We start from the raw sequence: 20,518 nt of genomic DNA on the forward strand, positions 1-20,518 counted from the left end.
TAAATGTACTAATGGCAGAGAAACAACTTACGATTACAGAAAAAAAATGCTCATCCGCCATTATTGGTGGCTATGCTAGCAAGCATTAGCATTTGTGGCAGACTGTGTTGTGGTGAACCAGCAGTAGCTGGGAGGGGGGGAACATGAGAGTGATTGACAGCGCTAAAACCCTCCTCCTGGCTCTGATTGGTTGTTTCTGACTGAGTGGTATATTTCTACAGCTAGTACTGGGAGCACTGGGAGAAAGTTGAGGAACTAGATTGTCTCAAATTTTACAATCACAACATTATTATAATCTTACAAAATATGTAAAAACTATATATTTTTTAATAAAAGTTACATACTGCAGCTTTCAAGACTCAAAGTGTTTTTCAACCATTGTAACGATGCTGTATAGTATGACCTGTTAAAAAATATTGCTGTGTATTAGAGCTCTTTAGAGAGCAGCTGAAACACTAGACATTAACCTTTACGACTTTCTGAATGTATCCATCTTACTGTACACCATTTTTTTTGTTCTGTTTTGGGGGGGTTGTGTTGTTCTATTTGTTTATTTTATTTCTGTAGTTGTAAATTGTTATTGTGCACTAATTTGCTGCTCTTTAATGTTTGTTCTGCGTGTGCACTAATTACTGAATTAAAAAATCTAAATAATAAAAAACCTTTTATGACGTCTAAAGCAAAAGCTTACAAAGAAGTACAACTTCTAATGTAAATTTTGTCTGGACAACATTAACTGGGACAAGATTGAAATACGCTGCATGTCAAATTATCAACAAGTTATATCAAAACAAAGAGCACATGCTAATGTTAGCATAGCAAAACAGCTATTTCTGCACTCCCTCCTGCAAAATAACATTTTGCAAAACCTATTTGACCTTTGGAGCAAAATTACTAATACACTTTACATGTGCATTATAAACCATCCAACTTTTAAAAGATTATTTTGTTTATTTTTGTCAAAAAAGATGAATTGTGTTCTACAGAAAAAAAAGCTATAAATGTAACACAACTGAAAGAGTAGTGCACGTAGTTTAGAGCTAAATAATATTTAACAAAAACAATTTTCTACTATTATATTCTTTCTGTTGTACAAATTCAAAGCTGAAATTTAAATTAAAATAAATAAGAAACCAGAAGAACAGCAAAAACTAGATTTTTCAACCATCTTTAGAAATAAAAACATTGATTATGATGGGAGAACAATCCTAAAGATCTCATTTCCTGTCATTTTAACCATAAATATATCCATCAATGTATTTCAGTGTTAAGATGTACACCTTAATCTTTGATCTATACAAGAGTATATAGCAATTTAATAAATTTACCATCAGTAGAGATTTAAAATCCTCAGTTACTGTCTAATAAATCACAACATTCAGTTACACTGTAGAGTTAATTAAAGGTCAATAAAACAATCGGAGGGGTTGTAGAAACATGCTTGAAAGTTTTAGTATTTTATTCATCATAATTAATGCAAAACAGGTTAATTATGATTAATCCATGCTAAATTATGCTTAATTAAAGCTTTAATTAGTCATAAAAGCTTTAAACTAGAAGTGTGAAACACTAATGCTGTGCATGTTTTAGTGAAGTGTATTTAAATGTCTGTTTTTAACAGTTTGAAAGTCTTTTTGTGTCTGCATGCTAATGCTAATGTTAGCTACAAACAGATCCACAAGAGTAGTACTTGTTTTTGTAATTCTTTAGGTGGGCTAATTAGCTAAAAAAAAAAATTATTTGTCTAGACAAATAAGTTTTGTAAAATAAAGAAACACATATTCGGATATGATGCCACCGTCCCATAAAAACTGGCAGCTAATTTTATGGGTCAGTAGATCATACATATATAATTCACAATGTCTGTCGACAACAATCGGCTTAAATGTGACTAGTATTTCAAGGGGGTAGCCTGAAGAGGAGGTTTTACTGTAAACACATGAACTCAGAGTATTATTTTTGATTTCACAGAGTGCTTGTCGTCAGGCCCAACTTCACACATAGACAAAGTGGCATGCTCTAAATGCGCTGGGTCCTGTTGGGCCTGAATCATCCCTGAATGCTTCGACTGCTTGCTCATTGCCTGAAACAGCCGGTCGAGTCAGTCTGGTCAGTCTGTGAGTCTCTGTCTTACAGTACAGGCAGGATATCAGTTGAAGTACAGTTCTTTGGTCAGCATGGAGACCACACAGGGAATCTGTTTCTTCTCACTGAAACGCGGGTCCTCCGACCAAGACTCGAAATGGGTGGCCACCATGTAGTTGACCCGCGTTAGGATCTGCATTATCTCCAGCTGCTTGCCGAACTCGCTCAGGACGCTACAGAGTGCCTGGACAAACCAGGATCCGCGGCCCGGGTTCCTCCATGAGTAATATCCTAGAAAACAGTTAAGACGCCAAGGAATTTCACTGGACAATATGGCTGAAAAGGTGGGCAGAGTATCCAAAAATTGTACTTTAACATATATTTATTAAGTGAAAGTAAAAAGTAGGCATCTAAGAAATTACTCAAGAGTAAAAGAGTATTTGGTAAAAAGTCTACTAAAGTGCTGAGTAACTGATTAAATTATCCATCATTTCATATTTAAAAATTACATCATCAATTGGACCAAAAGATAAAGTTAATGGGAAATTTTGCTATTTTAAGGGCAAAAATGACATTAATTCACATAAATAACAAAAAATAACAAAATCAGGTTTTTTTCTGTTGTATTGATTGTTTTTGCTTGTTGTGCATTATTTTTAAAAATTCTCCAGCTCCAGTGTAATGTTTTCTTTACATCGTTAAGATTATGTCACTATCAATATATTACTTGAAAATGGTCTCAAGACAACAATATTATTGTTTATCGCAATAATTATTGTGACAATGTTTTGTCCAGCAAAAGTTGTTATTGTGACAGACGTATAATTACATTATATTTGACTTGATTTGACACTTAAAAACATGGCTTACCTGGCACAGTGGAGTATGCAAACAGAAAATCTGCCTCAACAGGGATTTTATGTCTTGGATTAGCATCGGTTTCCAGGGTGTCGTTTGGTGGACCTGAATCTGTCTGGACACCTTCATCAAATTCAGAACCTCGACAAGCCTTTAAAAGTACAAAAATACATACATTTCAAGGACAATTCAAGGACTTTTCACACATTTTTTTTTAGGTAAATTAACAAACCTTAACCAGCACCACACTTTGGAAATAAAAACAAAACAAATTAACCAGAGATCACACCATTTGTTTCACTATTTTATGACATATTAGTATTAGTGATAACCTCATTGATCTTAGAACAAAACACAAACTTAACTCCAAAAATAACCTAATTTTAATAACTTTAACATAAAATATAGCAGAATTTCTGCAGCTTTCATCAACTCAAATTTAAGACTTTTTAAGGCCATTAGTAATGGATTTTAAGACCTTTATCACTACAGAAATGTAAAAAATAAATAAATTGTGTGGATTGGCAACAGAAGTGAGCCAATGTTTAAGACAAACATCGTCCAGCAAACTGCAGATAAATTTTCAATTACCCATGATAGACGTAAAAAAAAAAGGTAGCTAGCTACCTAGCAAGGGTATATTACCAGCTCGTTAGCAATAGCCACAACCTGTGAGAAACTACACAGAATATATGAGATTAAATAGTCCACCCACAACAAAATTTAAGGCCTATTTAAGACCAACTCATTTCCCCCCAATAGATTTAAGACATTTTAAGGCCTTAATTTTAGATGCATAAATTTGGGATGTTTTAAGACTTTTAAAGGATGCATGGACACCCATTTATTTCAATAACTGGTTGATTAGGAATAAAAAGTATTTCTTACATTAAACAACTCAGTCTATATTAATGTAAAGTCAATGGTTAATTACATGATTTTGTGGAAGGAGTTTTTTCTCTTAAATGTTAATTACAACTTTCTTACTAAACTGCAGTTTGAATATCAAGCACTTTCCAAACACCTTTTTGAAATTTAAGCATTTCTCAAGGATTTACAGCACCTGTACGAACCCGAGGTGTAATACCTGGATGAAGAAGAGTTTTGGCTTTCCGACTAAGCTTTTGCACCTGTCGCCCCTGAACAGCGAGGTGATGGTCTTGATGGGCATGGCTGCGTCTGTGCCGTAGATCATGCCTTCCTCACCATGACTCAGCAAAATACAAGCGAAACACGAGCTGTCGCTGTGGTCTTCCTCTGAGGCTGACCAACAAAATACACCAAAAAAATTAAATGTTAGCTCATCTAATTCCAGTAAACAGCAAATTTTACAGGCCTCTCTAGTAATCACCACTAAATACATCTAAAAATCTAAACTTCATATCACTCAGCTATCTATATAACCAGAGTTCAAACATTACGTTTACAAACATTTAACATATAAATTACAATGTAGCAAAATTTTAGGTATTGAAATGTCTCTTTAATACCCCATTTACACCTGACTGGTGCAAGAAAGTTGCAAAAAAAATATTCTAAAGCATTTTCTCACTAACCTTTGTGATATTTAGCAAATAGGAATAATTATGTAATTGTAATTGGCATTTTGTCTGATTTAACTTCAGACAGTGAAAAAAAAGTCTGTTTTTATCTTCAACTGTAAACTTTAGCTAAACATTATAACCAGGGTTCATGAACTTTTCCCACAGTAAAATTTAATGACTTCTCAAATTTTTCAAGGTAAGTTTTTGGATTTTTAGAACAAAACTGGATTTAAACAAAAACATAGTAAAATGTAATGTTTTCGAAATGTCTCGCTTGTACACACTCTTTACCCCAAGAAAGTTACAAAAAAATCTTTTTCAATTTTCAAATTTTTCCAGCACCACACTTAAGAGGTTCACTATTATATGATATAAATTAGAATATAACAAAATTTTATGTTTTTGAAATGTCTCACTTATACATACTCTTTACACCTGCCTGGTCTGAGAAAGTTACAAAAAGTCTCAAAAAAAAGGTTCCTGTTAAATTTTCTGGGATTTAGCAAACAGAAATAATCTTGGTAATCATAATGATCCCAAAACGAGAAAAATCTGGTCAGATTTAACTTCAGAGTGTGAAGAAATGCCGGTTTTTATTATCTTCCACTGTAAACTTCAACTCTACACTTTAAACAATATCACAAAGGTTTGTACACTTTTCAAAAAGTAAAATTCAAGTAACTTTCAAGGGAAGTTTACCAATTTTTTTTATCACTACACTTTGGAGATAAAATAAAAACAAATGAAAGAAGGCAGTTTCAATTAAATATGTTATGACATCATTCATCATAATATCTTGTGATAGTATTCAACATTCTACATTTGGGACAAGTTTATGTTTTATGTCTCTTTTCCAAGAAAGAAAATTTACAAAATAAAATCTCTAAAACATTTTCTTACTAAGTTATCTGGATTTACCAAATAGAAATAATTTAGAAAATTCCAACTGACTTAAAACAAGAAAAGTTTGGTCAGATTTAACTTCATACAGTGTGAAAAAAAAGATTTTTATTATCTTTAAATATCTAGTTCTTCTAAAGCTCTTCTAAATTTTGGCTTTTAATCAAACATTAGATTGCACTTTATTACAAAACTGCACAATTTGAACATCAAGCACTTTTCAAGACTTTATGCAGATATCAAACATTTTCAAACCTTGAAAACACCTAACCGAAATTCAAGCATTTTCAAGAATTTCAAGCACTCATACAAACCCTGTATAACACAACTGTTATTGATGCTTTTTATAGTAGCAACTGACTTCAAGAGAATTAAACATATCAATTTTTGCATCTAATACAGACAAAAAAAGTTGTACAAGAAATAAAATGAATAAAGCATAAACATATGGCATTAAAAGGAGATGGAGAGGAACTGCTTACCTTGTGTGAGAAGATGCTCCATCTTCTCACATGTCTGGTCGTTATAAACAACGACTTCAAAGCCCAGGCTCCTGAAGCACTTAAACAGCTCACCTGCGTCCCGGTCCGTCCCATTGCGAACATTCATCCCTTTTGAACGTTTTGAACGTTCGTAACAAAACGTTAAATTAATAGAGCAACCAAACATTAACTACTAGAAAACTAGAGTGTGAGGTATTCTGAAAACCGTAGTATAAAAAGGTATGTGCCTTACCTGTGTTTTCATCAAAGTTTTTGTTGTTGATGATGATGCACTTCCCCACTCGCCGGTAGCTCATCTTATACTGGAATGTTGGGAAAACAATTCTGGAATGGCTTTTAGAAGAGTAGTCCTGCTCCCGCGTCTGGCCATCCTTATTTTTTTTGCTAGCAGAAAGAAAACTTACATTTAGAGGATTAATTTAACCTCTAAATTACATTAAGCGCTGTAATGAAGGCTACAGCAAAAGCAAACAATGTAGAAAGTTTACATTTAAATTTCTGCAGCTCCAATTCTTACCATATTATGTAATATCTTGCAAATCTAGAAAATATCCCTGGATCATTGAACATTTTTAAGGTCAAAAATGTTCTCAACTAACACCTAAGATGTCAAACACAGCTAGCATGCATGACAGAGTAGACAACCTGAACCACTGACTAGAAAACACCCAATACCTACATACATACATACGTTTTCAAATAAGGCATAAACGTCAAGGCCAAATTTGGTCGCAGAAATCCACAGTCGGGCTGAAGAAGAAACTAGAACATTTTCGCAAAGATCATCTATGCAGAGTGAACGGGAGGAAATGATCCAGCAGGGGTAATTCTCACAGTCCAATGATATTTTCATTCTTTCAAAGATCCATCTAGACAGCCAAGCCAACAGTGGCCCCATTGGGACGCCAAACCATCTAGAAGAGCCGAGTCATCGGGTCGCTCAAGTACTAGAACAAATCTGTACACCGCAATGCCTCTTGTGCACTCACAGGCAGCACAACCATTTTCAAATAAACATGTGATCTAGAACATTTGAAGCCCCCCACCCACCTCCAAAGTGCCAACATGCGGTGCCAAACAATAGCAAGAGGGTGGGCAAAGAGCTGGATCGCTGTTCCACTGCGAAGGCCGTGAGAAATCCGTCTTACCTGGGTTCGTCATTAAGCGCCACTCCGCTCTGCATCTGAAACGCCTTGATTCTGTCTCGTTTCTCCACTCCCGGAACCTCAAGGTTTTTTTTGGTGTGTGCTAGGAAGCTAACATGCTCTCTATAGAGTTTGGAGTCCAGACTGAGTCCGCGGGCGGCTGAGGACTGGGGCAGCGTGCTGTGAGCCCCCTGAGTCAGCAGCCTCCCCATCGCACCAGCGCTTTCTAAAGGCCTATTCATGCTCCAGCCATGAGCCTCACCCCCTATTGAGGTCAGACAGGTCATCAACGTTCTCAGCTGCAGACGGACAAAAGATCCACCCATACAGTACTTGGTGTACAGTTTGACTTTCAATAAATCTAAGAGGAGTAGCCATGAGAAAACCGAAGATTACACAGCTGAGAAGAAATATCAACAATACTCTTTATGGAAAATAACAATATTGCCCATAAAGAGTAATTCACGCATCTAAGACACCCTAAATCACATGTGTCAAACTCATGGCCCATGGGCCAAATCCAGCCCACCATAGTTTTTTATGTTTTGTAAATTCAGGCAAAATCAACAAACGTTTTTGCGCTAATAATTGGGAGTTTATTGCAGATTTTTCTCAAAAATTGTCAAACATTTTCTTACTTGTACTAAACAGCTGCCTCAGCTTTAATTGATGTCAGATTACAGTCCATAATCTATACAGCAAGTAATAAAAAGTTGCATTTACCGTCATGTTTAAGTGCAAATATTTCCAAATTAGTACCACAAACACTTTGATTTTTACTGCAAAAAATCAAGAAGTATCACGAAATCCTGGAGGAACTGGAAAGATGTTCAATAATATTATTTAATTTGAATGATTCATTGATATTTTAATCGGGTGCAGTGTGAGATGGATGGCAGCCGAGGGATGGGGCCCTGGCGGTCCGATCCTCGGTTGCAGAAGCTGGCTCTTGGGACGTGGAATGTCACCTCTCTGGTGGGGAAGGAGCCGGAGCTAATGTGTGAGGTCGAGAGGTTCCGGTTAGAAATAATCAGTCTCACCTCGACGCATGGCTCTGGTTCTGGAACCAGTCTCCTTGAGAGGGGCTGGGCATACTTCCACTGTGGAGTTGCCCACGGTGAGAGGCGTCGGGTAGGAGTGGGCATACTTGTTGCTCCCCATCTCTGCGCCTGTACGTTGGGGTTTACACCGGTGAATGAGAGGATAGCCTCCCTCCGCCTACAGGTGAGGGGACGGGTCCTGAATGTTGTTTGTGTTTACGGGCCGAATGACGGTTCAGATTACCCACCCTTCTTGGAGTCCTTAGAGGGGGTACTGGAGAGTGCCCCTCCTGGGGACTCACTTGTTCTGCGGGGGGACTTCAACGCTCACGTGGGCAATGACAGTGAGACCTGGAGGGGCGTGGTTGGGAGGAACGCCCCCCCCCGATCTGAACTCGAGTGGTGTTCTGTTGTTGGTCTCGGGATCTTGTTCACGAATGAGGGAAGGAGTGAGCGGGAGATCGACAGGCGGATTGGCGCAGCTTCTGCCGTCAAGCAGGCGCTGTACCGGTCCGTCGTGGAGAGCTGAGTCAAAAAGTGAAGCTCTCGATTTACCGGTCGATCTACGTTCCCACCCTCATCTATGGTCATGAGCTTTGAGTCATGACCGAAAGAACGAGATCACGGATACAAGCGGCCGAAATAGGTTTTCTCCGTAAGGTGTCTGGGCTCTCCCTTAGAGATAGGGTGAGAAGCTCAGTCATCCGGGAGGGACTCAGAGTAGAGCCGCTGCTCCTTCACGTCCAGAGGAGCCAGTTGAGGTGGCTCGGGCATCTGGTCAGGATGCCTCCTGGACGCCTCCCTGGTGAGGTGTTCTGGGCACGTCCCACCGGGAGGAGGCCCCGGGGAAGACCCAGGACATGCTGGAGGGACTATTTCTCCCGGCTGGCCTGGGAACGCCTCGGGATTCCCCTGGAGGAGCTGGAACAAGTGGCTGGGGAGAGGGAAGTCTGGGCCTCGCTTTTGAAGCTGCTACCCCCGCGACCCGACCCCGGATAAGCGGAAGAAGATGGATGGATGGATGGATGGATGATATTTTAACAGATTATGATCGGGATTTATCAATACATTCTGGCCCTTTAAGAACATTCATGATTTAGATTTGGCCAAAACGAAAATGAGTTCAACACCTCTGTTCTAATTGTATTAATTTTATACTTTCTAGTCCATTAACATTTAAAAATATTCTACTATATACCTAAAATGGGATTTCACAAGCTAGATATATTAAATGAGATACTGGAGCAAACATCAATATCATAAATAAACTTATAAAATTCTTGAACTTAAAAGTTAATTTCAGATCGTATATTACTTAACTTTTGTGTTTATATTTATTTAAATGTTTTTGTTTTGGACAATCCTATTTTATATTACTTTTATTGTGTCTTATATATGTCATATATCAATAGCAATAATAATAATATATAATATAATAACAAAGAAGACAGTATATTGTGTTTGATACGATTTATGTTAAAAAAAAAAATTTTTTATTTATAACCTAAAAACTCAGGTCCTATTTTTTGTACAATTTTATAAAAGAAATTATCTTTTGGTAATTCAAACATTTTGTGTCAAAATCTAAACTCAGATTAAGTAACATAATTATCTGGTTTCATTACTATTGTCAGAAATGTGTTTCTCTATAGGACAGATTCAGAGCGCCACCTTGTGAGTAAAACTGGAACAAACCCTTGTTTTTAACATTATTTGTTTTTAATTATGGCAATGCACTTTTATAAGGCTTACATGCTACCATTAATTCACATTTACAAGCTTTTAGGATATTTTTCTTTCAAAAATAATCATCTAAGTCTGAATAAATATCTAAAGCTTAGTAAAACAGCTGAAAAAAATGCATGGAAATACAGTTTTGAGTTATAAAAAAATGCTAAATTCATCTCAATTTAAAAGCACATTTTTATTAAACTTTAGTCATTATTTTTATATGAAATATTCAGTTTCTAATTAGTTGTAGTCAACAACTGATTTAGAATGGTCAAATATGAAACCACAGATTAATTCATTTTTATGCAGTTTTATTTGCGATATACAGACAGATTTATTGTTGTTATTTGAACCAACATTAGATTCAATCTCAATTTTCTAATTTGCTTCTTACGTTCCATCAAACTAAAATTGTTTGGATTACATCTGCATTTTTATCTGTTTTCATTCAATAACAAAAAAGTTAATTATTGCTAATAAGTAGTTAGTTGGGTTTTTAATCCAGTAATAAAGGTTTTTGATGGCAATTTTTTGCTAGTTCACGGTAGCAAAAATGAACACTATTACCTGGGACAAGTTGGTTCATAAAAGGGGAAATAAACTTTTTTTTAAAAGGAAGAAGAGGAGAATTATTTACTTATTCATTCTGACAAAATTACCAGGAATAGGTTGGAAATAATTGTTTCTAAGGGAGGAGGAATAGGTTTGACAAAGCAAAACAGGCAAATCATGTTTGACAGGATTATACTAAGATTAAAATGTGGGAATTAGATTAACAGAAAATGTTAGAAAGACATTATGCTTTACCACAGATGTGTGTATGCGTGTGGGTGTCTGTGTGTTTTTTTTCAGGAAATTAAAAATATTTGCCTGCCACATTAGTGGTAGAAAATATACGGAATTTTGAAAAGACAAACTATAATTTTGGTTCAGACTATGCATGGATTTCTAAAGAAAAGTCACCTGAACAGACGAAATCTTGGACTGCGGTCAGGTTTGGCGTCGACGTGGTCCTCCATCCTCTCTGCGTCAGGATTTAATTTCACCTCATCTGTGCTAGGATCGCCTCCAAGTTCACTAAGCTCTGCTGGTTCTCCAGACATCTATGTTTAACACACATAAATAAAGTAAAAAAACAAGCTAGCAGTTAGAAACGTCAAACCGGGTTTGTTTCATTATGTGTTTTACAGCAAGAGTCAGCACGGCTACAGAGAAATAACTGACCTAAATTTATTATTCACAATAAGTTGTGAAAAAAAAATCACAATTTATTCATCTTTGAATTGTGAATTTATAGGTTTTTAGTTACCAGTTTACACGGTTTGTTTGACATTGTGTTAGCTTCTTGAAGTGTTTAGCTAGTAAAAAATCTGAACCGTTTCTAACTTTTAAAAATATTAAAATGTCAGAGATAACTTACGCTCAAGTAATCCGTGGGCTGGTCTGTAACTGCCTATTTGGAGCACAAAAGTAGCTTGTGGGTCAACTTCCCTTTTCCTCAAAAGTTTCCACGAACTTTCTGTTCCTCCAACTTGAGAAAGTGAAAGTAGGTCTCGCTTGTGCGTGGTTACGTCAGCACCATACGTCACTCCATTCTTTCAGAGTTTTTTTCTTTTGGTTATTCAAATTCGAGTTTGAATTCGAACAAATGTGAATTTGAATAACCAAATATATATAATTAAAATTAAATTAATTTAATTAATTTTAAAATGAATTTATTTACTCAACATTGGTAAAAATCACTTTTAAGCAATTTGACGACATATATATAAGAGTAGATTTACAAAAAGAAAAAAGACAGATAGTAGTCTTCTGCTATGTAGCAATAGACTTGCTACTTGTTAAACCTTTTAAGGTATGAAATAAATTAAAATCTTATTTATTTTGAACAAGTACATTGTCAGAGAAGTAATAAAGTAATTGAGAATAAAAAAAATGAAATAATCAGGAATTAATTAAATAAGATATGTTATCAATTCGTGAGGTGAGGTATTTGGGTTCTGTGTCAGGTCCACTTACATTTTTGGATATAAAATTTCCCAAATAGAATTATTAGTATTAGATTTTTATTAAAAGAGTTTTGCTCAAGTCTTTCTATACCACTAGATTTGACTAGCTAAAAGTTATTTATTTTTCTTTCTAAACATTGTTAGCTGATTAAGCTTAGCTAGAAAAAATAAAATATTACTCAGTGAATTAAGTGTATGTGATGCAGAGGTTATCACAGGATGCCGTTCTATCTGAGATCATTACTCAAATGCAGAGACATGTGAATACTTTGTGAGTCTCTCTCCACTAATAGACAGCTGTACTCAGGCAGTCCCAGAGCATCGGGGGCACAGAAAAGGGGCTGATCCATTCATGGGACACAGTTTTAGGTAAGAGACCCTCTCATAGCTGCACAGTCTCACAGCTAAGTTTACCACCAGCAAAGACACACAAGTCCCTTTCTGGTTCTAACCTATACTGTTGCCTGTCTGACAGTCACACTGCTGCTTTAAAGCAACATTTTGTGCTTATTCACAGTTTTACCTGAGGATATTTTTAGTTTTGAGGAAGAAAAGACTTGTAGCTCACCATGCAGTCGTGTGCCAGGTGTGGGTTTGTGGTCTACCCAGCAGAAAAGATCAACTGTATTGACCAGGTAATGTAAATTTTACTAAAACGTGTATGATTTTATGTTAGCTTTTTAAAATAATAATAATAATAATAATAATAGTTGTTATTATTATTATTATTATTGATGATGAGCTATGACTATGAACTCTTCAAATTGAACCAGCAATGTTTAAATAATGCGGTTAATATTAGCTATAACTATTAAATATTTCTCATAAAAAATACAATATTATATATTTAGGGAATTTCAGCTTATTATGCTCTAGTTGCCAAATAGGGCTTGATGTGGAATACAACACCTGCCTGTTAGCTTAAAATAAAAACACAAAAACTCTTAATAATTCCATCCAAGAACAATCTCTTCTTATTTTCTTTGCTAAGTATTCCTGTGACATTTAAATGATTTTCCACCTAAATGTACAAAAAAGTTATTTCAACATCTCAAATTCTGGATTTGGGTACTTTTGATCAAAAATTATGACCCACTTCGTTGAGTTAGCTAAGAAACTAGAAGGAGGCCTACCGTTCCTCGGCCCGCCAATTTGAACTGGACAAGAGCCCGATAAATGTGAAACAGTAATGTGAAAAGTATACTATAATAATGTTAGTAATTTGTTTTGGATATTTTATTTCATTTTTTAAATTAGAGAATCAATTTGTTTATGTGAGCTAAAATCAGTCTTCTAAATGCTAAATGGAAGCTAGTGCTAGCACTCCTCAACATTGACACTTACAAGAAAGAAAAGAAAAAAAATACAAGTAAGCAATAAATCATTAACTTTTTTCAACTTTCTTTCATTTCATTATTTTTGCCATTTCTTTATTTTGATATTAATAATCTTTGTTAAGTTTGATCACTAAAGTTACAATTAGCCTTTTAGCTGCTACGTAGCTAGCATAAGCCAGTGACAGCTCTGCTCTTTGCTGAACAATTAATGTGCCATAAAGTTAGAAAAAGCAAGCTAAAAGCAAAATGTATCTCCAGTTTGTTGTCTTGCTAAATACTATTCCAACAGTATTTTATGTTAGTGGTATTTTTGTAAGAAAAAAAAAATACAGCTATAGCTTATAAAATTTCCAAATTCAGCAAAAAATGTTTTAATTGAAAAAAAGGCCTACACTTAAAAATAAGTCAGTAAACCCATCAAAACATATTTTATGTCTTGTAGCCACTGCAATAATTTGAATTGTTACCTTTTTTTTGTATTTATGGTTTTTGGGGTTGCACTTAATTTTTCACAAATATATTTTTTTAAAATTTAATAAATTCTTTGTTTAATGAATAAGAGATCCCGAAATTCATAGCATGTTGTTGGATTAATATAATTTCTGAATTTTGTAAAAAAAAAAAAAAAAAAAAAAGATTATGTTTACATTAAAATACCAAAACTAATAATGGGTGTTTTCTGTCTATTACCGTCTTTCAGATTATGCATCTGTTTTGAACCAATTTCTATGCTGAACTTATAAAATAATGTGATTTGTTTCTTCTTTTGTCAGAACTGGCACAAAGCTTGTTTTCATTGCGATGTCTGCAAAATGGTTCTCACCCCTAATAACTTTGTCAGCCACAAGAAGAGGCCATATTGCTCTGTGTAAGTGCTACTCCACTCAAATCAAGAAATGAATCTATTTTGTGAAAATATGAGTTTGTTTCTTAAAGCAGTTTAAAGTTTTAACATGTCAGGAAAATAAATTGGATACTTTTTCTCCTCTGCACCACTTTACATCTCATGCTTTCCAGGCACAATCCGAGAAACAACACGTTCACAAGTGTTTATGAGACTCCCATCAACATCAACGCAAAGAAGCAAAGCAAGGCGACCAGTGAGGTATGCGATGACATCATTGTGCGGCACACATTCAATTCACGAAGCTCTGACCTTTTCCTGTCTCAGTATCTATTGTTGACAGGTGACATTTGCCATAATGCAATGCTACAAGCGAAATATTTGATAGGATTATTCATGACAAGGTCCATTTTATACGGAAGAGTATTAGTGCCTCTAGGGATTATAAGAAAAAAAGAATTCTGAGTTTTTTTCTCAGGATTTCTGACTTTAAACTCAGAATTTTTATTTTAATTTTAGAATTCTGACTCGATCTTAGAAGATTAAAGTCAGAATTCTGATTTTTAAAAAGTCAAATTTTTGATAAAAAATCAAAAAGTTTCAAAACAAAATATGTTGTATTTTTAAAAAAAATATCAAATTCACATATGTTTTAAGATTCTCCTAAATTCAAAATATAACATAAAAAAAACTAGCAACCTGATCTCAAAAATGTATATTCCTTACTATATGATCAAAAAAGGATGGAAAAGATAACGGCGGTGTTATAGGTGACAGCAGGAGTTTGAAATGAAAAGCGTGCCTACGGTTATTTCTGTATCTCTGACAGAGGCGAGACTACCCTTCACTCGGCTTGAGCCACTTTATGCTTCAGGTGGCTAAAAATATGCATGAGGAAAAACAGCCTCTCATCTCTGCCTTTCCTCTGCAAGGCCACCTGTTTCTGTCTGTCTGAGTCTGTCTGCATCTAAAGCTTTAAGCAGGCCTCTCATGTTTATATTTGCAGTGGGCATGCAAGCTTCTTAGCTGTTGCTGTAAGCTAGCAGAGAGATGTGGGACTTAGCATGTTGATATATATATATAGACACACACACCCATTTATATATATCAGAGCTGACATCAGACTACGCTAATGCACCCTTTATCTATTCTGAATAAAGTAAATATGTCTATTTTCCTCTTTAAATGGACGTACAAATTTATTTAGAGTGAAACAGACTTCAGTAGCATTAGCATTTCCCTTACAAAGTGATGCTGGAGAGTAGTCGACACTCTTATCCTTTGCAATACTGCAGTTCTAATATTAGTTTAGGACATGTTTACTGCTAAAGGATAAATATCAAACACGGCAGGATAAGGGTTTTATTCTGGATCTTTCATGGAAGCTCCTCTTTCATCTTGATTGGAAAACATAGCAGCTATTAATAATAGCACACTTCTGCTATATTTTTATCATGAGCTCAGGTTCTCTTGACATTATAATAGAGGCACCACTGGCAAGGATGTGTAAAGATTTATAATGTCACATTTTGTCTTTTCCAAAAGATAAATTCAAGCAATTAAACCTTTACACGTTTTCATGTTGTAAAGACAAACTTTAATGGATTTTTATTGGGATTTTATGTGGTAGACCAACTTAGAGTATAAATATATTTTTTCAAAGGTGTGGTTTACATTTGTATTCAGCCATCTTGAGTTGATAGTGTATAAAAATACACATTTGGAGTATCTCTTTACCAGCTTTGTACAGGTAGTCTAAAATTTTTACAAGTTTTTTGAAAATAGCAGATATGAACTTATTCTTTTTAATTATACCACTGATTTTTAATTGCATTTAGGTATATATTTTTTATTTTAGTTTAGTTTTTTGGCCAGTAATGTAAGTTAAAATGATTTATTGCTGTAGAACAGATCATTCCAATACATTAAGATATTTTGATATAAAGCAATGTTTTTCTAGTTTAGTTTAATTTAAAGTTTATTTTAGTTTAGTTTTTCACATCCTCTGTTTGTTTCTGTTTATTTAATTATCCCCATTACTCTCTACTGTGGTAAAGACTATTCTTCCTGGGGTCCACAGCACACAAACATCACAATAAAATCAGACTTTTACAAAAAAAATACATAATGAAATACATTAAGACACAAACAAAACCAAAACACAGAATTCAAATCAACTGACTCAGCAATTTTAACATTTTACAGACATTACAAAAGGAAAACATGAACAAAAATAAAATTAAAACACAAAATTTCAGCTGTTTAAAAGATAGATTAAAACAAACAAGTTTTCTAACAGATCTTCGTCCAGTATTGGGCTACATTTAACTGTAAATATCTTCCAGTCAACTCTGAAAAACAGCATCCTCACAGAATGTTCCCACAATTATCATCCTGCTAATCTTACTGTTGACTAGAAGCTTCAGCTATTGAAAGGAATGCTGTGTCTTGTGTTTTTAATGTTTGCTTGCCTTGGCTTAACGCTTGTCGTTCGTGTGCCACTTGTAGCTGAAGTATCGCGAAGATGGCGATCGCTTTATGTCCAGCTTCCACAGTGACACGAGATCCATGGAGAAGGCTCGCCTAGCCAGTCAGGTGGTCAGCCAGGTGAGCTCATCGGAGAGCAACTGGCCCATGCATCCAAGCTAAAGGGAATTCTAAAAACAATTTGGATGATTATTATGTAAATAAAACTTAAAAATGTTTTTAAGTCATGGTGCACAGTTATTCTCTGTCTTTGCTCATAAGCAATGTTGAAAAGGTGAAGGTTGTTGGGTTTTTTCCACCTTATCCTGAGTGGTGTGCCAATAAAAATGTTTAAAAAAATAAATTTAGTCCTATAGAGGACATAGTCTTTTAAGCTGACTGACACTCAGAGTCCACATTCTAGGTTTCTGTGTTGAATCCTATATAAACATTCAGTCTGTTTGGAGGTCTACTTGGTTTAAAACTAAGTATCTGGCCTACTTTAATAAAACTAAGCATGAAATTAAGTTTCCGGATTTTAAAACATTCTTTTTAGGGTAACCCTAACCCTGTGACGAAAATGCTAATGGTGAAAATATCCCATAAATGTTACAGTAGATAAAAACATCATTAACAAATGGATACGACATGAAAGGTTGGTGGTTAATGCTGTTTGTGTGAACTTTATACCTGTTAATTAAGTTATTACTACCGCTTCCATGCTTAACTGATAGTTGGGGTAACTTTGTGGGTCAAAAGTTGAAACATTTGAGAACAATCAGGTTAAAAATCATTACTGAAAATATAATATGCATAATATTATGCATATTATGCACTGCTCAAAGTTGCTTTTAGATCACAAAAGGACGAGATATGAACTCATATTATCACTTTTAGGTGTGGTAAAGAACATCCTTTTTAGATTTAACACAAAAAATAGCTTTCATAATATAAAATTGAGGGGACCAGGCATGTTTGATCAGAGTTTCATTGCATTCTTATTCAATAAGGTGCTGAAATTGCAGTAATACAAATAAAAAAGAAAAATATCAAACTATTTTTGATATTTTAAACAGGCTTTCCAGTCTCAATCTGAGTTCTCACAGCAGCAACAGAAGTGGTATTCAGGGATGGTGACCAACCAGGAGATAGTGACAATGTCCCAGGCACAGAAAACCATCAGTGATGTAAGTCTTTACAATTATTTACCTTTAAATAAACATGAAGCTGTAGATAATTTAAATTGCCAGCGCTTAATTTTATGTTCTTATTTTAGGTAAAATATAAAGAAGAATATGAAGAATCTAAAGGAAAAGGCAGCTTCCCTGCAATGATCACACCAGGTTACCAAGCTGTAAAAAATGCCAATTCTTTGGCCAGTAATGTAAGTTAAAATGATCTATTGCTGTAGAACAGAACAGAAATCCAACATGGTAAAATAATCTGATGCTTCTCTTTGGTTTCTAGGTGGAATATAAAAAGGGGCATGAAGAAAGAGTCTCAAAGTACACAACATTTGTTGATCCTCCAGAGGTGCTTCTGGCCAAGAAACAGGCACAGATCGTCAGCGATGTAAGATGCTAATTGACCGTTTTTTACCGCTTTAACTATTTTACATTCAGTCAGATCAGTCAAATAAAACCAAAACACTTTTGCTTTTCCATGCAGTATGCATACACAGAGGAATACGAGCAGCAGAGGGGAAAAGGTAGTTTCCCTGCACACCTTACTCCTGGTTACAAGGCTTCAAAGAGAGCAACTGAGCAGGCCAGTGATGTAAGTGGCAAAACAAAAAAACTAAAACTACGTTCACACAGCAGCCTGGAGTGATCCAATTCCGATTTTTTTATCAAATAGGATTTTTTTTGGCGTGGTTGTTCACTTCCAAATATATGCAACCTGTATGTGATGTAAAGTGAGAACTGCAAACGACCTGAAAGTGACCCGCATGCGCAGTAGAGGGCGCAATGACGTCACACATAGAGAGCGTGCTCCGTGTTTTGTCAACCGCCATGAAGACGAAGCGGTGCTCAGTGTTTGCGGAAGTAAACATGGATGCTAACGGTGGAGCATAGCTTATGATTTTAAAGTTGTTATCCCTGAGCCAACATACCGTATTAACAACTTAATCCTCGTTAACGTCCGCCATGGTTGTTGTTTTTATTCCCGCTTGAGCGTATCAGGATGGAGAATAGTGACGTTTGTCGAGTATTAATGGCGTTCAGGACTTGGACGTTAGGATTCAGGTCACGTTTGAAAAGATGAGATGCGTATCGGATATCGAAGTGGCCTGATTCGCATTCGAATAAAAGCCGACCTGTGCTATTCAGACTGTCATAAAAAGATCAGATACAGGTTGCATTGAGGGAAGAAAATCGGAATTGGGTCACTTCGGTCTGCAGTGTGAATAAAAGACAGAATTTGATCGTTAACCAATCACATCACATTGCTACAGATTAAGTACCGACAGATGTACGAGCAAGAGATAAAGGGCAAAGCAAGCTCAGAAGCCGCAGCCGTTGAGTTGGTTCACGCAAGAGAAAACGCAGAAAACTTCAGCCAGGTTTGAATATTACTCATTCTGTTTCACCAATATAGATACCACACTTGAAATTCACATAAAAACATCAAACATATACAAATACAAGCCATTTAAAAAAGTTTGTTTGCTATATTTGAAAGGACCTAAGCAAGGAATGATAATAGTTTAAAGAATAAAGTCATAGTACTACGAGAATGCAGAATCCAACTTTATATTTCGACTTTATTCTCATAATATTATGACTTTATTCTCATTATTTCAACTTTACCTTTGTAATATGACTTTATTCTTGTAATGTTATGATGTCATTCTTATAAAACTGTGACTTTTTCTTGTATTATTATGACTTTATTCTCATAAAACTATGACTTTAGTCTTGAAATATTATGACATTATTCCCATATTACTATGACATTATTCTTAAATTATTATGACTTTATCCTCAAATTATTTCAACTTTATTTTAGTAATATTATGACTTTTTTGTAATATGACTTCATTCTTGTGTGAGTTTATTCTCATAATATTATGACTTTATTCTCATAATTTTGTTTGTTTATTTTAAAACTTTTCTCCATATGGCCCTAAAACTCTTGTACTTTTTCATTCTTCCAAGATCTTTCTGTTTTCTGGTTCTAAAATATTATATTTTCACTTTTAAAGATGCTACTAAAATTTTAGATGGATCAAATTGAGGAAATGTTTTATTTGCAGATTGCCTACACTGCAGAAAATGAGCAGCAACGAGGTAAAGGAAGTTTTCCTGCCATGATCACGCCTGGTTATCATCTTGCTAAGAAGGCTCAGGAAATTGCTAGTGATGTGAGTATCAACTTAAAAACTGTATAACCCATAACTGTATTAAAAGCATAAAATCAGAAATATTTAGTCTATCAAAAAGTCTGGATGCTTCAAGGTCTTGCCTGAATATTCGCGTTGTGAGCTGTAAAAAAATTAATCCCATGTCATTTGTGTAGCCAAAAACGAAATTGAGCTCGGTCTGAAAGCTTTGGCCTCATACATCATCACGCCTTGTCATTACAGTCCAGAACAGATGAGGGGCAACAATCGGAGAGCTTACCCACTGACAGCTCTTCAAACTGAGTTATGCCGTGTGTGTCTCCTATACTAACACATGTCCTGAATCATCCATCATTCCCTCTGCAGCTAAAATACAAGAAGGACCTGAACAAGATGAAGGGCACGTCCCACTTCCATAGTCTGACCTCTGACGACAATCTGGCATTGAAGAATGCGCGGAAAATTAACAAGATTGTCAGTGAGGTAAGTTATTCTGCAAAGCTTTTGTCCAACAAGCTTGTTTTGGTTTTCTGCAAGGGTTAATTAAGCAGTGTTTCCATTACAAATGTTGGCAAAACTTTTTCAAAATTCCAGTAATGTTGAAAAAACACAATTTCGCAATTGCTGTGTTTTTATTAAGTGAGAAACGCAATTAAAATCACACGTGAATACGTTTTTTCTTCTTTTTCTTCCTTGATGTTTTTTGGCGGTTG

At 35.2% G+C, this 20,518-nt stretch overlaps 2 protein-coding genes across 4 annotated transcripts in view; one reads left to right on the top strand and one right to left on the bottom strand.

Moving 5' to 3' along the window:
* Nucleotides 1-11,351, bottom strand: casp7 (caspase 7). Of its 2 annotated transcripts, XM_005804410.2 has the most exons (7): nucleotides 11,227-11,351; nucleotides 10,770-10,909; nucleotides 6,123-6,274; nucleotides 5,870-5,998; nucleotides 4,031-4,206; nucleotides 2,956-3,094; nucleotides 1-2,376 (listed from the first exon to the last, which is right to left on the bottom strand). In XM_005804410.2, the coding sequence occupies exons 2-7, from the start codon at nucleotides 10,907-10,909 to the stop codon at nucleotides 2,150-2,152; spliced, it is 963 nt and encodes a 320-aa protein (XP_005804467.1). In that variant the 5' UTR covers nucleotides 11,227-11,351; the 3' UTR covers nucleotides 1-2,149. The 2 variants fall into 2 exon arrangements, with proteins under 2 accessions (XP_005804467.1, XP_023197286.1); XM_023341518.1 differs by lacking the exons at nucleotides 10,770-10,909; nucleotides 11,227-11,351 and adding an exon at nucleotides 7,039-7,270.
* Nucleotides 11,352-12,129: 778 nt separating this feature from the next.
* Nucleotides 12,130-20,518, top strand: part of nrap (nebulin related anchoring protein) — a 37,325-nt gene continuing 28,936 nt past the window's right edge. The window contains exons 1-12 of one of the 2 annotated variants that reach the window (XM_023341254.1): nucleotides 12,130-12,184; nucleotides 12,333-12,450; nucleotides 13,926-14,020; nucleotides 14,170-14,257; nucleotides 16,505-16,603; nucleotides 17,539-17,649; nucleotides 17,739-17,846; nucleotides 17,930-18,034; nucleotides 18,131-18,238; nucleotides 18,918-19,025; nucleotides 19,719-19,826; nucleotides 20,172-20,288. In XM_023341254.1, the coding sequence (XP_023197022.1) occupies nucleotides 12,385-12,450; nucleotides 13,926-14,020; nucleotides 14,170-14,257; nucleotides 16,505-16,603; nucleotides 17,539-17,649; nucleotides 17,739-17,846; nucleotides 17,930-18,034; nucleotides 18,131-18,238; nucleotides 18,918-19,025; nucleotides 19,719-19,826; nucleotides 20,172-20,288 (1,113 nt within the window). In that variant the 5' untranslated portion in view covers nucleotides 12,130-12,184; nucleotides 12,333-12,384. Of the gene's footprint in view, nucleotides 12,185-12,206; nucleotides 12,451-13,925; nucleotides 14,021-14,169; nucleotides 14,258-16,504; nucleotides 16,604-17,538; nucleotides 17,650-17,738; nucleotides 17,847-17,929; nucleotides 18,035-18,130; nucleotides 18,239-18,917; nucleotides 19,026-19,718; nucleotides 19,827-20,171; nucleotides 20,289-20,518 lie in introns of those variants that run through there. The other variant, XM_023341255.1, reaches the window with a different exon arrangement.

The sequence above is a fragment of the Xiphophorus maculatus genome, chromosome 10, assembly GCF_002775205.1.
Source record: "Xiphophorus maculatus strain JP 163 A chromosome 10, X_maculatus-5.0-male, whole genome shotgun sequence".
In the NCBI taxonomy this organism is placed as follows: Eukaryota; Metazoa; Chordata; class Actinopteri; order Cyprinodontiformes; family Poeciliidae; genus Xiphophorus; species Xiphophorus maculatus.